Consider the following 14,403-nt stretch of genomic DNA (forward strand, 5'->3'; position numbering starts at 1 on the left):
AAAAAAAAAAAAAAAAGGGCCGCTGTGATAACCTCGGTAATGTCCGAGCAATGTTTTTGATTGAAACTATATATTGTTTGTAGCCAAACCATCTTCTTCCAGTAACCTTTGGTTGGCCTCTAGAATGGCTCTCCATTTCCGTGCCAACGTCTCACCTATCGCCTGCTCTAGAGTCTGGCCATCTCGTCCCTTAGTTCCATGATCGAAAATGTGCATTGGTCCTAGCTCGTCGCCACCCATCCGATATGGCTCCCAGGGTAGCTTGCCATAGCAAAAGTCAAGCCATGCAGCGCGGATCTGCGCCACATTCCCGGCATGCGCATCCTGCAAATCTCCAGACACGAGGTCCGGGGCTACATCAAAAAGAAACAGATCGTTGACAGCATGATTGGCGCGGCCGAACGACCAGTTCCATAAGGGATATGGGTTCTTGCATTGAATCTCGTAGACCAGGACGTCGGCGGGATGGTGCGCAGCGATATGGAGTCCAGGAATGCGGAACGCAATGTCGGCCAAGATATCGGCCCATCTATGCATGGCAGAAGAAGGGTGTTCTAGGGAAGATGTGATATCATACAGGTCCGTGATAGTGGGATACGCATCTGGGAATTTCTCCGGTGCGACTATCATGCCATTCGACGAGGTAAGGTCGTGTATTTTTTCGCGCATCTTCGCATCAGATGCCGGCTTCTTGGAGATCATGTCTTCCATTAGCAGGAGCTGCGTGAGGTCGGCCTACAATTTGTGGTCAGCGAGATATGAGGAGTTGATGATTCAGGACTCACCTCGAAATCGCAAGCTCCCACCATCAGATCAGGAGCAGAACCGTCGCTGTACACTTTGCATACCTTCTCCATTGTTGCCCCGGGAATCCACTCGCCGTCGATCAATGGATGCCATATGCTGTCCGAAACTGGCTTCACCATGTCATTCACTGTAATCGATTGTAGAAGCGCAACTGTATCCACATCAGAGGCAGTTGATGCCTCAGCACACCGAGATACGTATTTGTCGTAGCTTCTCTGCTGATATTCCAAGGACATAGGCCCAATACCGGTCAGTGTGCCACTTGCTAGGATCGCCCTTCTGAATTTGCGCCCCGGGAAAATGCTCTGATAGTGTGCTGAGCTGCCTCCCGCACTGGTACCCTGGATAGTGACATTTTTAGGCTCACCACCAAATCCTGCGATGAACTTGTCACACCATTCAAGTGCCTGGCGCTGATCGTGGAGACCGTAGTTCCCCACTGGCTCATCGTGAGCCTGGTTGAAAGCCACGAGCTCCTTGGATGCAAGGAAGCCTAGCGGTCCAACGCGATAATTGCAGCTGACAACCACGATGGGCTGTTTTCGGGCGATGGCTGCGCGTACAAGGTTGGTCGCATCGTAGATTTCACGTCCAGTGAGTTGAATAGACTGGCTTCCTCCTATGAAGGCTCCGCCATGAATGAAGAAGAGAACCGGAAGGCGCTCCAGGGGTGAGTGCTCGAGAGCATCCCGGGGCACAGTAATGTTGAGGTTCAGACAGTCGAATTCGTCCTGTGGCGCTGCTGGCAATTTCGGGCAATCCGCTGGGACATCACCTTCCCAGTATGGTGGGAACGGCAGCAACGGTTGTGGGCAGTACGCGCTTCATTGTAGTCAATACATGAACCCGGACGGCCACCACCCAATGGTCGTAAGACTTACCCAGATTTTCTAGCATCGAATGGCTGTCGTGGTAGCGATTCTAAGAGACGCGACTGACGGAATCGGGCAGGGATCTCAGCAAACGGGATTCCACGAAATTGGACAACATCGCTTCCTCGGGCAAGTCCAATGATCTCTCCAAGTTTGCTATGTCGGAATGCATATTGCGGGAAAGAGTCGAATGAGTTGATGGCGGGCGATGTCATCTTTCGCTCTAATTGATCTGAATTGAAAGTGCGAATGCCTTAATAACGAATAGTTCAATTCTGCACAAGTATAATATCGCACGTTTAGTATCAGTATAGCAACAAGGGCCGGTTGTCAGCCGGAAAGAATTTCGGTTTGAATTTTGGTCGGAGAGAAGTTCGGCACTTGATCCCCCCATGGATCATGTATTAGCCTGTCCCCACACTATGCCTAATATGGACAATCTCCATTGCACCCTATACTGCAATTGGCATTTCCCCGGAGAGCAAGCCTCAAAACCCAGCGTTCGGTCACGCCAATACATTGGTATGCTGGTGGGTTCCGGGAAATGCTTCAAAACGTACATTACCCTGAGGTCTACGGCGAGGGTTCAAGGACGATTCCCCACAAGGCCGGGGTAAATCTGGGGTGAGGTTTGTATGCACGCTAAGTTTAGCGAGGGGTCTCGCTCGATATAATCCACCGTCCCAGCGTACTGGAATCAGACTCACTCACTGGAATGAACCTCGACAACAAAGCCACTGGAAACAATCTCGACAAAATGGAAGCATCGAGGACACAAGCAATGGCTGAGCCGCAGCGTCGAGCATGGACAGCGCACATCATTCACAACCCTCGTTTGATTTTTTCGAGCATTGTCCTTGCGCTCGTCTTTTTTACCTTCGGTTTTGATGGCTCCGTTATGGGGGGCATCCTCGCTATGCCGCCATTCGTCAAACAGTTTGGAACTGCATCGACACCTGCCGGCCCTGCCCTCACATCGACCGACATCAGCGTAATGACGGCGGTGCCAACGACAGGCTGTCTCCTTGGACTACCGCTCGCAGCATACTGTGGAGACCGATGGGGCCGACGCAAGACATTGATCTTGGGTTGCGCCCTCAGTGCTGTGGCGGCTGCGATCCAAACGTCGTCCTTCGGCATGGCGCAATTGGTCGTCGGGCGATGGCTCGCTAATGCCGCTATCTTCCTCTTCATCGTCATGGGCTCAACATTTCTGGCTGAAATCGCACCTGATGAGCTACGTGGTGTACTCATCGGACTTTCCATCGTTACCATCGACGCGGCTGCAGTGCTCTCAAACGGCATCAACTGGGCAGTGAGCACTGACATGAGCCAATTCGCTTTTCGATTTCCCATGGGCCTCCAGATCGCGTTCCCCGTAGTACTCATCGCCGGCATCTTCTTCCTCGATGACTCTCCAACCTTCTACCTCACACGTAGCGAAGACTCACGCGCGCTACGGAGTCTGCGCAAGGTACGCAAGGGGTATAGCGAGGCAGAGATCGAAGCCGAATTTGCCGCCCTGAAATCCCAGGCTGCTCTGAGGGCGGAGGAGACTGACGTTCCATGGACGCACATCTTCAAAGGCGTCAACCTGCGACGCACCCTGCTTGCGCTGAGCATCGGCAACATGCAACAGCTTTCTGGTATCGCCTTCGCCACGAACTATGTCACCATCTTCCTCGCAACAATCGGTAGCGATACCAGCCCCTTTCTTCTGGCTCTCGCTGTCGCCATCTTAGCATTCAGCGGCGCCATTGCGGGCCTTTTCGTTGTGGATGCCGTTGGTCGTCGACCATTGGCCCTTACAACATTCACCATCCTCTTCGTAATCAACCTTATCATCGGAGTGCTGGGTTTTACCAACTATCTCGAGAACCAGAGCATCAGTCGAACTATCGCCGGATTCTGCTGCATGTTCGCTTTCTTCTTTGCAGCCGGTTTTGGGCCGCTGACATACGTCGTTTCGGGAGAAATGCCGACGGGTCGACTCCGTAACAAGACAGGTGCATTCTCCTTCCTCATATTGGCCTGCTTTTCGACTGTGGTTCAGTACGTGTTGCCGTATATTGCGAATGCTCCGTAAGTAGCCCCCAGTTTGGTTGCTCAGGTTACTGGTACATTCACTGACTCTTCACAGGGCCAATCTTGGTCCCAAAACATACCTCATTTTCGCGGGCTGGATGTTGGGTTGCATCATCGTGACCTTCTTCTGGTTTCCTGAAACGAAAGGGCGTACGCCTGCTGAGCTCGACGAGATGTTTGAGGCTCGCGTTCCGGCCAGACAGTTCAAAAGTGAGATAATCCACACTATTATGTGTAACATTATGCTAACAATAGCCCACCCAGATTACGTCTGTAACGTTAGTATCGAGAGTTACATCAACGAGCAGAAGGCCGAAATGACTGTCACGGAAGTCGAGAAATGATGACGGGGCTTACTTTTGTTGGTGCAGAAACGTTGGCAGCACGTATGCGACGTCACCAGATAGCCGGTGGAATGCAGAGACAAGCTATGTCTCTAAATTGAAGATGTGAAGTGTCTACGGCCATACCAAATGCCGAATTCTTCTACTTTGCCTATAATACAATGGATAATATACTGACTCACTGTTTTGTTGCCCACGCTTTTGCCCCCACGTGTTCTAATAGACCATCGATGGATGTGAACATTCATTTCGAGTCGGTTTCGCACAGCATGCGCATGTATGGCATCAGATACGGATGTTTGCCACCGCGAAATTTGGCGAAGATGGCGAGGAAACGATTCGCAAAATCGTCGAGAGACAAGGCGGTTGATGTGGAGGCTAAGTCTGGGTTCCAGGACCCGTCCACAGTACTTCGTTGTGTACCATCCAGCCTCGGACTTTCGGGAGCAAGACCCAAATCGGCCGGGCTGGTTGATGGGACATCTCCCAAGGTCGCCGCCTCGTGGTTCTTCACCACCCTTATCGCATTTGAGGCAATGTCGTATAGTTTTTCTACCTGTTGTACGTCAGCGCGGTGCCCCGTTGAGGCAGTTTCATAATTAAATTCTCACCATTCCGACTCCATGGTATTCCAAACAGGCCATGTTGAACGACTCACTGGTCTTGATGCTATCACGCGCTATGGTCAGCGCGTAGTCTGGTCTCATTTGGACAACCGAGCTCCCCTCGTTCACAAAGCCGTGTCGCTTGCCCAGTTCCCAGAGTATGTGGCAGATCCAATGCCGAGTCACGAGAATATCGGCCCTTTGTGTATCGTTTGGCCAGATCTGCGGGTTCACCGATACTGTGTATCGCTGCAGAAGTCGAGACACAGTCTCTGATGAAACATGGTGGGCGGCTGCATCATCCCAACAACGGCCCCTCCAACAATTGACGAAAGTAACGTCAACGAAGTCGATCAAGTCAACCATGTGGCAAATCCCTCGAATCCCGCTCACTTCTAGCTGGTCTGTGCCAATCGAAACTTGTTCCACCATTTCCTGGACCCTGTGCAGACGTTTGCTGGTGAGCAGATATTCATTCAGAGGGTGGTCTCTTTGAATCGCGTAGACGCTGGTACATGTATCAGTGGACAAGTAGAGGAAGGTCAGAGACGTGGCGCATACCGATGTATCACTGTGAGACATAGAAATGTTCTGAGCCTCCTATCCATTTCTTCCCCATCTAGATGCCGATACGTTTGCGGATCATCTAAACCCATGGTCTCGGCCAGCGTGACTGCTTCCCTTAGGCGGAATCTAGCAGCATAGTGATTACCCTTGCAGAATTGACAGCCAAATAAGAATACACTAGTGAGAACATGCTCAAGAACAGGGTTTTCTCCAAAGTCACTGTACGAATGTAATCGCACAGCTTCAGCAAGCAGAGACTCAGCCTTCTCAATTTGATTGAGGGGGCGAGCATGTCCAGGCAGTTTCTGCGTGGTTTGGAATATGGCCAAAGCACTAATCGAATGTATGAGGGCATTGAATGACCGGTCGTACAGATAACGTTTTGAATAGATGTTGTCAATGAGATACTCGCGTTTGAAGAAGGGCATCGATGCATGTAGTCGATCCAAGAAAAGATAGGTTAGTTGCCATATGTCATCAGGAACAGCCAATGATAAGAGCTGATTGTCGCCTTGAGTGGATCTCTCACGAAGCGGCCTTTCGATAGGCCAGGGCCTTCCTGTGAATTCCTGTAGGTCGTTATCTGTTGGTGAGAAACACTCAAAGACTCGACTCATGCGATTGGAAGACCCTTCAATGGTGGAGACATCTAGGCTAGTCCACGTAAGGTCGTTGAAATTCGTACCCTCGTTCAACAAAGCGAAGGTTCCACCCGACAATTGGTCTGCATCACCAATTGCAGCCGCGTCAAAGGATTGGAATTCCAAGCCCAGACTACTCTCTCCGGTGGCATTGGCGCTCACAATGTCTTCTCTGGTTGGATTCGAGAGCTGATTAACATTGGGTAACGATTGAACATTACTATACGACGGTAAGCAGGAAGGCCGAGAGAGAAGGCTTCACTAGGACGACTTGCATGCAGGAAGGGCGTCGGCGGTACTGCGACTGCCGGTCGTACGTGCACCTCCTGCGGTGAGCAGAGCACGTGCTACATGGGGCATGCCGACTGCACTGCCGATGCGGATTAGTAACGGATTGCGCTTGGGCGAGATAAAACTTGCTTTGTTTTTGCGAAGAAAGCATTGATCGCAGGACTTCGGTTGGAGAATTCTCTTGAGAGTCGGATCGAAGATGACTTGCTCACCCATCATGCCTGCAATATGCAAATAGGCGATGGGAATGTGGTCGCATCGATACGTAGTGATGGTGGAGTGTGGGTCAGGATGCTATACTCCTGGCCAGAGTTTGCGGGGTTGGCGACAGGGCACAGTGCGGGAACATCACGTGGAGTTGCTTGCCAAGCCCGAGGTCCAGAAGGAGACTACGGCGAAACGTCCCAGGCCTATCCCACAGTTGCCAACATTACCACACCCCATTTGCTCGCGAAGACAGTTGCCTGAAGGGGCACCACATGCGCTAGATGCGAAGCGCACGCCGCGTTTTGGGAAAAGTGGCATCGCGCGTGTCGCCAGTGCTTCCAGGATCATCTCCGGGGTTTCATGCCTTCCAGCTAATTACGCTACACCAATTCGGGCAGAATCCCGGAGTCTGAACATGACGCCCCAGGCGCTGTCGTGCGTATTGCGAATGTCGTTCCGGCATATGGTATTGCTTGATAGTTGTGTATGGAGCGAGCTCCAGCTGCAACTGACTTTCTTCTCCACATGCTTGCCATTTGTGCAGGCGAAGCCACGCAGCGATGAGCTCGTACAGCGTGTCGCCGGTTTCATCCACTTCAACACTTGCCTCGCTGAAAGAAGCAGTGGTCAATCTTACTCCAATCAGAACAGAATGTGACGCCGCCGCCGCCAGAACTGACCCAAACTATCGGTGGCGCCCGCGTCTCCATCTTACAGCGACTCGTGGGTGGATCAACGATCCATGCGCGCCTGGATACGACTCAGCCAACAAAACTTACCATCTTGGTTTTCAATGGAATCCACACAGCACAGAATGGGGAAACATCTCATGGGGCGCAGCTTTGTCCCGTGACTTACTTGCCTGGAAAGTCTCAGACCAACCTTCTATGAAGCCCACGGACTGTCACGACTCCAGTGGTGTATTCACTGGCTGCATGGTTCCAACGGCAATTGATGGCAAAGAAGATGGTACCGTGACTGCGATTTACACATCAGTTTCACGTCTACCCATTCACTACTTGAAGCCATACCACCGAGGCTCTGAGTCCGTGGCTCTGGCTACTTCCACCGATTCTGGTAGAACGTGGGCGAGACAGGCAAAAAATGTATTCCTAGGGCAGCCTCCTCTGGGATTAGCAGTCACTGGATGGCGTGACCCATTCGTTGCACGTTGGCCCGCTATGGATAGTCTTATTACGAAAGGAACCATGTACCAAAACTCTGGGCATATGTACGCTATTGTAGCGGGAGGCATCAAGGACGAAACCCCAACTGCTTTCCTGTACCGGATCAGCGCACATGCCCTTGACAAGTGGGAATACCTAGGGCCCCTCATTACTGTTGGCTTGAACTTCTGCCCATCACCGCGGTGGAGCGGGGACTTTGGCGTAAATTGGGAAGTTAGCAACTTCGTGTCACTATCAACTGAAGACAACCTAATTTCTCGCGAATTCCTCATATGTGGCGTCGAGGGTCGCTTGGCTACAACCGATGACATACGAACCAAGGGCAGTTTTCGTGCTACAAATGCGCAGATGTGGATGTGCGGCATGATCGACCCCCTGAAAGTATTGCCAATGAGCTACCAATTCGGCGGAAAGCTGGATCACGGCATCTACTACGCCGGTAACTCGTTCTGGGATCCGATCGCACGACAACACATCATCTTCGGATGGCTGCTTGAAGATGACCTTGACATCCAACTCCGGAAAAAGCAGGGCTGGGCTGGTGTCATATCGCTACCAAGGGTGCTCAAGATGCATATCTTAAAATCTGTTACCGGCGCCATCGCCTGTTCACTGGAATCAATTGGGTCCGTCGAGCTGCTCCCAGAGGACACGAACGGCACAAGCTTCACCGTTGTGAGTCTGTGCGCGGTCCCAGACCTTCGACTGCATCAATTGCGTGGACGTCGTTTTTCTCTAGGGACAGAGCTTGCTGGATTTAGGCTATTTCCGGAGTCTTGGGGTCAATGGGAGATGGAGTTGTCATTCGCCGTTTCCGGTGATGCGGCAAGGCTGGGCTTCGATATCGTGCACTCACATTGTAAGTCATGTATCATCACATTAAAGATCCATGCTGATATCGACCTCGAAGCCGAGCGCACAAGAGTTTATTTTGAGCCAGCATCCGAGTCGATCATTGTCGATCGCAGTCGATCTAGCACCATTTCCGGGACTCGTAATTGCCAAGAACATGCACCGCATACCCTCTTCAAGTTTGCAAGGCTTGACAAAGATCACCAGTCCGATGAGAAGACTGTGCTTGAAGACCTGAGGTTCCACGTCCTGTATGATTGCAGTGTCCTAGAGATCTTCGTGAATGAGCGAACGGCTTTGACGACGAGGGTTTACCCCGTCTCAGGAACGAGTAATGGCGTTCGGCTCTTCATTGAGAGAGAGCATCATGCCAGCTCTGGTTCGGTCATGTCTCAAATTTTGAGCTGCGATCTGTGGCCTTTGTCACTACCCTCGTAGTATGAAAATCGCTGTCTTCGCACCACTAAATGCATCCCACTTGTTCAACACGCCGTGTAGATTGGGTTCGAATATTCTTTTTATGGATTCTTGCCTGGAGCAGGTGTATAAATCTCAAACATGCTGTGTTATATACCATAACCACGCCGGAAGTATATCGCACGAACGAAATGTCGATCCAGAATTGCTGATTTGTAAAATCGTCTCTCCACCGCATCCGGAATTGGCTGGCGCCGCCCGTATAATGCAATGCGTTGTGTTGCGAGGTGAGAGCGGATCATACCGTGGCACTCGCATCATGATGCCCGATGCAAGGTTATGCTGTGACAAGATTCCTGACATTGGACACCGTCGCGACTGAATATGTTCGTACTTTCGAATGTTCGCAAGTGTTCCCATTTTTAGTAGACCTTGAGAGACGTGCGAGGGCGAATAAAGGCGTACTTGTTGAAGGCCCTTTTGGAATCGTGCGGCGGCGCAGTATCGGCCCGATCACCGTACTCGCACTCGCACTCGCACTCAATACGGCTATCATAACATCCCAGACATACATTGGGGCTGAGGTGTTACGCATAGTCCAAAGGTAGCGCGACCTCTTACACAGTCTACTACTGTATGATTCCTATAAAGGTACTCTTTCAACAATGGTTGCAGATGTCCATCACCAACTCAACCTCTTAAGCACTCTACACTCGACGTTTCGATATTCCTCCTCTTTGCTGCATCATGGCTGCACTCGATTTTCTGAACAAAAGCTTCTTCTCTCCGCGGTTTATGCTTCCACTACATCTAGTGCAACTGCTTCTGATATCCGTGGCAATGGGCCTCTCCGTTCCGCGACTTTTCATGAAAAACCAACCACGAACAAGGGCAAATACAATCGCTTTGGGCATGGTATGGTCTATCTTTCTCCACGCGCAATGTCTGTACTGATCTCTGACCAGGGCGGCAAATCTCTCATCCTTCTCATGTATCAATTGCTTTCGGAGTACTCACGACCGTTCCAACGCTGGCATAGCTTCAAAGCGAATGCCATCATCAACTGTCTCGAAGTGGTTTTCTGGGGCGCAGTAGCCTTTTTAGTCATGCAGGCGAATTTGAAACGATGCAGTGGCATAAGCTGCTACCTGAGCTGGGGGGTTGTGGGGCTAGCTATCGTGCTGAAGTACGTATCGTGTCTTGACACAGCCTGGTCATCTTGGTCGAGGATAATCTAACGTTGGTTTAGCATTTCTATGTCATATACTGCGGCCATCGCCATCCGTCAATATCGAGAGTTCAAGGCCAGGCGAAATGGAACTGATGCGCACGCCGATCGCGAACGTGGTAGCTCATGCTCAATGGTGGCACTGCGGTCGACAGACACCAAAGCCTAGACCTAGTCCCTTGGCCTTAAAAGGCTGGCACCGCGGTCGCCCATTCGGGGGCGGAGACCATCTCTCAGCCAGTGGGGAACTTCCAGCAGTACCGCAGTTGCGGTATGAAACGAAGGTGCGCCCCACGCGATAAAGATCCCATAGGGCGCTACCAAAGTACATCCTACCGTTACTATCAACATCGAGCACGAGCAAAAATGTCTCAAGAAGTAGGGTTAGATTGTGGAGACTATAGAAATAGGTTCAACAGATTAAATTGTTGGGCATTGTTGTATTTAGTATGGGTTTCATAGCGGCGTTTTAAGAAGAGCATCACTGCAACAGCACATATTTTTGTCCATGCCGTCTATTTTCTGTGAAACTCCCTCTTATATTCATGGAGTGACATTTTTATGTTGAAGTCTCTTAGATATTAGTGTACCTAGGTATGCAGTATCTCACTTGTTGTGCGTAACCTTCCAAACAGGTATGATACATGTATGCGTGCGATGATTAGAATGAGACCGGTATACTACCGGTAGATGCGTCCACAATAATCTCCGCAGAAGCTCTCGTTAAAATGTCATCGCTTCTCCTGCCATTTGGCAAGCAGGCACGGCAAGATGATGTGACTTAATTAGTTTTGCTCGCTATTCAAATTGCCCTTCGAACCACCCTCCTGGCAGCAGTGACGGCTACTACGCTTAACCACAGTTGATCCTATCACTAGGCAGTGGATCCTGTAGTCATTGTGTATCAGGACATAAGAGCTTCAACTATAGGCGGCTCTGGAAGCTCAACAGATCCTTCACGATGGTTTTCATACGGAGCTACCAGCTAGTCAGAAGTAGATGTATCTACATGCTCGAAGCACAGGCCAAGAGCACCAATCGAGAAATATTTGATGGCCGTCCTGAATATTGAGATCGTACGTAAATGCGCGAACGTGGTTTGCAACAACAAACAAAAGGAAAACCATGCAGCGCGCGCGCTGGCCACAAGCTTTACTAATGTCCCCGTTCCCCCGAAACGATACTGGGCATCAAAGCCTTACCGGCCAAAACGTCTCTCAGCTGCTCATCCTGACCGCTGCCCGCATTCGTCCGGCGGGATCTTCGCAAGGGCCTCAGTCGCGGCACCGGAGCTTTCCGAGCAGATGCATGCTTCGATCAAGCTTGGCGGAAATCAGATTACAGATACATAGACTTATTCAGAGGCTCCTGGCCGGGTCCCGGAACGTGAAATAGCCTTGTGGGCGTACGTTCGACGGAACAAAAGATCGAGCGGAGCGCACCTCCGATTGGACTGGGATGTTTTGGCACCCGGACCACAACTCTGGTCAAATCGTTTCAGCGCGACTGACCCGGACTAGCTCCGTTCGAAAAACGTCATTCATAGGTCCGTCGCTCTCGCTCCCGCTTCCAGGCTGCCTTCGCTCTCGCATCCTCGCTCTCGCGCGCTCTTACATTCTCCGCCAGATCTGATCAGCAATGCCACGTTTGGGATCAAAAAAGTCCAGGAATGGATGCAGGCAATGCAAAGCGAGACGCGTCAAGGTTAAGCCAAGCCGCATTCTTAATTCTTGGTAGCCTCACTAAAAGCCCCAGTGCAACGAACAGATACCGTGTTCAAGTTGTCGCAGGTATGGAGTCGACTGCAGCTTGCTCGCCTACCCTGCCAGTTCCCAGCTAGTGGACGATCGCGCAAGCAGTACAGTGTCCGGACCATCATCCTCGAATCCCAGTCCTGCTGCATCCTCGGGCGCTGCAGTTCCGGTGCTCCCGACAGCAAGCTCAGCATGTCGCGATTCTGCTGTGCCAAGAGATGGCTGGATGGATGACCTCGAGCTTATGCACCACTACACCGCTCATGCCTATCTCACTGTTCCTGGCAACGATCAAGCGAAACAGACTTGGGGTTTTATGGTCACCCAAGAGGCCTTTCGACACAAGTTCCTGATGCACTGCATCCTTGCATTCTCAGCCTCGCATCTTGCGTATATTGAGCCTCAGTCGCGATCGAAGCACCGGATCCAAGCATCTAGTCATCAGTCCGCTGCCATTGCAGAGATCAACCAAGTCTTGTTGGCCATCACCCCGCTGAATTGCCACGCCCTCTTCGCTGCAACGAGCCTCATCACATTGACCGCCTTCGCAGAAAGCACCAGCAATACCGTCGGCGCACTCCTCGAGGTGTTCCAGCTTTTACGCGGCATGAACCTCATCCTCAAGGACAATCAAGACATAATTTGGAATGGGCCCTTCAATTCGATATTCCAACATACACCCGACCCGTCCAGACCGCTTCCCCCTTTACTATCGTCATGCATGGTTCAGCTTCGAATGATAATGGAAGATACTCGGCTGTGCTCATCAATAGCGTTTACGGCCGCAGAACAACTCGTGGAATCACTCCAGTCGGGGATCTATAGCTCTGCGCACATAGGAATGCGCGCGGTAATGTTCTGGCCCATCAAGGTAGACCAGGCATTTATCGATGCAGCCGCAGCCCAGGAGGACGAGGACGTCATCAGGGTCATGCAGCAATACCTTCGCATAATAAACCTTGCAGGAACTGAATTCTGGTTCATGTCATCTTGGCGCGACATCTCATGCTGAGGAGCATGAAGCATGTATTGCATTCGCTGTAATTATATATCTAGACTGGTGTCTTGAGGGTTTTTTTCAGCGATACCACCGTGGAAGAGAATGGGGTATGTAGACCCGCGCGCATATTATCAAACGTCTCTCCCCCGTAGATCGTCAGGTGGTCGGGGTATTTCTTCGAGATCTGGATAGCCCTGGAATAGACGGCACCAGCAGGTGTGCCATGTTCCTCCCATTTATCGACATCGCCACCGAAACGATTGGTGTATACCTGTGGTCTGTCCGCATCTGACACAATGATGGTACCGTTTGGTCCGCCGATAGGACTCCACACCACGTAGGGGCTGGCATTGGGCGCAGTGGTGTTGTTGATGACAATGGGACGACCCTTCTCCTTGCCGAACTCCAGTGGAGAGTCCGCCATCACGTAGTAGACAGGGTAGTTGACTCCATGGGAGGACGAGTTACCGATGGGAAGCTCGTGGACCAGAATCCACTTGTCAAGAGGTGGAATGTATGTGACGACTGTCATCCCCGGACGCGCGATATACTCATCATATGCAACATCGTTGATGACAGGGCCCCAAGTCTTGAGATCTGTCGATTCCTGGTGCGCCAGCTTCTGGCCGTGCTTAGGATCACGTTGGTCCGAGTAATATGCAACCAGCTTGCCCTCGTATTGTCTGTGGCTCGGGTCAGCGGCTGGAAGACCCAGAATCAGTACGACTTACAAAAGGTAAGGCTCCCAAATCGGAGTTGCACCATTGGTCGTGTTTGGACGGCCTCCTTGGGCAATGTGGCTTACAAACTCCCAGGTCCTGGCACCGTCGGTACTGGCATACAGATCGATCCTTGTGCCGTTGTTGCTCCAACTGTTCCCTGTCCCCAAGATGGTGCCAGCCTCATATCCAGCCATTGGCTCGGTCAGCTCGGTCAACGCAGGCTGGGCGCTAAAACCCCAGCCATTCACTTGATCCGTTAGATTGGAGATGTACTTCCACGTCGCGCCGCCATCTTTGCTCTCGAAAACCGGGAAGTAGTTCGGGGAATGCCCGGATAGTGAAGTGGTGGCGAGAATGGTGCCGCACTTGAGTTCAACATATCGAGGGTACGTTACCGATTCGTTCCCCGTCGTCTGATAGATAGTGTTGTTGGTGAAGTATCCCCATGGTTGCGGTCCCTTTGGTTTTGGGTGTGCTGCAACTCCAACCGCAAGGGCAGCGAGAGATACTAAGGTAGAAACCAACATCTTTCAGACTGCGTGCGTAATTATCGACCACGATATCCGTTGTTGGATCACTGCGTTGGATCTACCTTGGCTTATAAGGAACTTTGGTGCACACGACTTCGCCATCCCACTTGAGTCTGCAGAAATGCCGCCAGGGCGAAACTGATCCTTTGCTCGCTCATCACTCTATTAGCCGGATTTCGAAGTCAATGGGCTTATTATGACATGTGCGCCGCCGCCAGCACCTACCCTTATTGCAGACCTTGTCTATCACGCATGCAATGGGAGTGTGGTTGAGCTGATTGAGCGACACCGAGC

The 14,403-nt window shown here is 51.4% G+C and overlaps 7 protein-coding genes across 7 annotated transcripts; 4 read left to right on the forward strand and 3 right to left on the reverse strand.

Moving 5' to 3' along the window:
• Positions 1 to 66: 66 nt before the first annotated feature.
• CC84DRAFT_1238796 (alpha/beta-hydrolase) lies at positions 67 to 1,894 on the reverse strand (the record flags this gene model as incomplete). The annotated part of the gene is made up of 3 exons (XM_018183958.1): positions 67 to 735; positions 786 to 1,629; positions 1,689 to 1,894. 3 exons carry the CDS (start codon positions 1,892 to 1,894, stop codon positions 67 to 69), a joined length of 1,719 nt encoding a protein of 572 aa, XP_018038200.1.
• A 566-nt stretch (positions 1,895 to 2,460) lies between these two features.
• Positions 2,461 to 4,108, forward strand: CC84DRAFT_1256809 (general substrate transporter; the record flags this gene model as incomplete). Its single annotated transcript, XM_018184661.1, has 3 exons — positions 2,461 to 3,761; positions 3,820 to 3,974; positions 4,029 to 4,108. The coding sequence occupies 3 exons, from the start codon at positions 2,461 to 2,463 to the stop codon at positions 4,106 to 4,108; spliced, it is 1,536 nt and encodes a 511-aa protein (XP_018038201.1).
• Positions 4,109 to 4,239: 131 nt separating this feature from the next.
• CC84DRAFT_1256810 (uncharacterized protein) lies at positions 4,240 to 6,508 on the reverse strand. Its single transcript, XM_018184662.1, has 5 exons — positions 6,342 to 6,508; positions 6,197 to 6,291; positions 5,275 to 6,141; positions 4,720 to 5,221; positions 4,240 to 4,664 (listed from the first exon to the last, which is right to left on the reverse strand). Exons 1-5 carry the CDS (start codon positions 6,429 to 6,431, stop codon positions 4,353 to 4,355), a joined length of 1,866 nt encoding a protein of 621 aa, XP_018038202.1. The 5' UTR covers positions 6,432 to 6,508; the 3' UTR covers positions 4,240 to 4,352.
• A 153-nt stretch (positions 6,509 to 6,661) lies between these two features.
• On the forward strand, positions 6,662 to 8,896 carry CC84DRAFT_1256811 (Arabinanase/levansucrase/invertase; the record flags this gene model as incomplete). Its single annotated transcript, XM_018184663.1, has 2 exons — positions 6,662 to 8,465; positions 8,517 to 8,896. Exons 1-2 carry the CDS (start codon positions 6,980 to 6,982, stop codon positions 8,894 to 8,896), a joined length of 1,866 nt encoding a protein of 621 aa, XP_018038203.1. The 5' UTR covers positions 6,662 to 6,979.
• Positions 8,897 to 9,607: 711 nt separating this feature from the next.
• On the forward strand, positions 9,608 to 10,272 carry CC84DRAFT_1238805 (uncharacterized protein; the record flags this gene model as incomplete). Its single annotated transcript, XM_018183959.1, has 3 exons — positions 9,608 to 9,790; positions 9,841 to 10,061; positions 10,125 to 10,272. Exons 1-3 carry the CDS (start codon positions 9,623 to 9,625, stop codon positions 10,270 to 10,272), a joined length of 537 nt encoding a protein of 178 aa, XP_018038204.1. The 5' UTR covers positions 9,608 to 9,622.
• Positions 10,273 to 11,683: 1,411 nt separating this feature from the next.
• CC84DRAFT_521560 (uncharacterized protein) lies at positions 11,684 to 13,089 on the forward strand. Its single transcript, XM_018186608.1, has 2 exons — positions 11,684 to 11,807; positions 11,859 to 13,089. The coding sequence occupies exons 1-2, from the start codon at positions 11,742 to 11,744 to the stop codon at positions 12,867 to 12,869; spliced, it is 1,077 nt and encodes a 358-aa protein (XP_018038205.1). The 5' UTR covers positions 11,684 to 11,741; the 3' UTR covers positions 12,870 to 13,089.
• CC84DRAFT_1203385 (neuraminidase) lies at positions 12,910 to 14,106 on the reverse strand (the record flags this gene model as incomplete). Its single annotated transcript, XM_018181825.1, has 2 exons — positions 12,910 to 13,540; positions 13,589 to 14,106. The coding sequence occupies 2 exons, from the start codon at positions 14,104 to 14,106 to the stop codon at positions 12,910 to 12,912; spliced, it is 1,149 nt and encodes a 382-aa protein (XP_018038206.1).
• Between the last annotated feature and the right edge of the window lie 297 nt (positions 14,107 to 14,403).

The sequence above is a fragment of the Paraphaeosphaeria sporulosa genome (genome assembly GCF_001642045.1).
Source record: "Paraphaeosphaeria sporulosa strain AP3s5-JAC2a unplaced genomic scaffold CC84scaffold_3, whole genome shotgun sequence".
Taxonomy (NCBI): domain Eukaryota; kingdom Fungi; phylum Ascomycota; class Dothideomycetes; order Pleosporales; family Didymosphaeriaceae; genus Paraphaeosphaeria; species Paraphaeosphaeria sporulosa.

Coding starts and splice junctions, on each gene's coding strand:
- CC84DRAFT_1256810 (XM_018184662.1), bottom strand. CDS start 6,431: ATGATGGGTGAGCAAGTCATCTTCGATCCGACTCTCAAGAGAATTCTC. Junction 6,292..6,341: donor GCTTTCTTCGCAAAAACAAA/GCAAGTTTTATC, acceptor CCGCATCGGCAG/TGCAGTCGGCATGCCCCATG. Junction 4,665..4,719: donor AATACCATGGAGTCGGAATG/GTGAGAATTTAA, acceptor GACGTACAACAG/GTAGAAAAACTATACGACAT.
- CC84DRAFT_521560 (XM_018186608.1), top strand. CDS start 11,742: ATGCCACGTTTGGGATCAAAAAAGTCCAGGAATGGATGCAGGCAATGC. Junction 11,808..11,858: donor GCAAAGCGAGACGCGTCAAG/GTTAAGCCAAGC, acceptor TAAAAGCCCCAG/TGCAACGAACAGATACCGTG.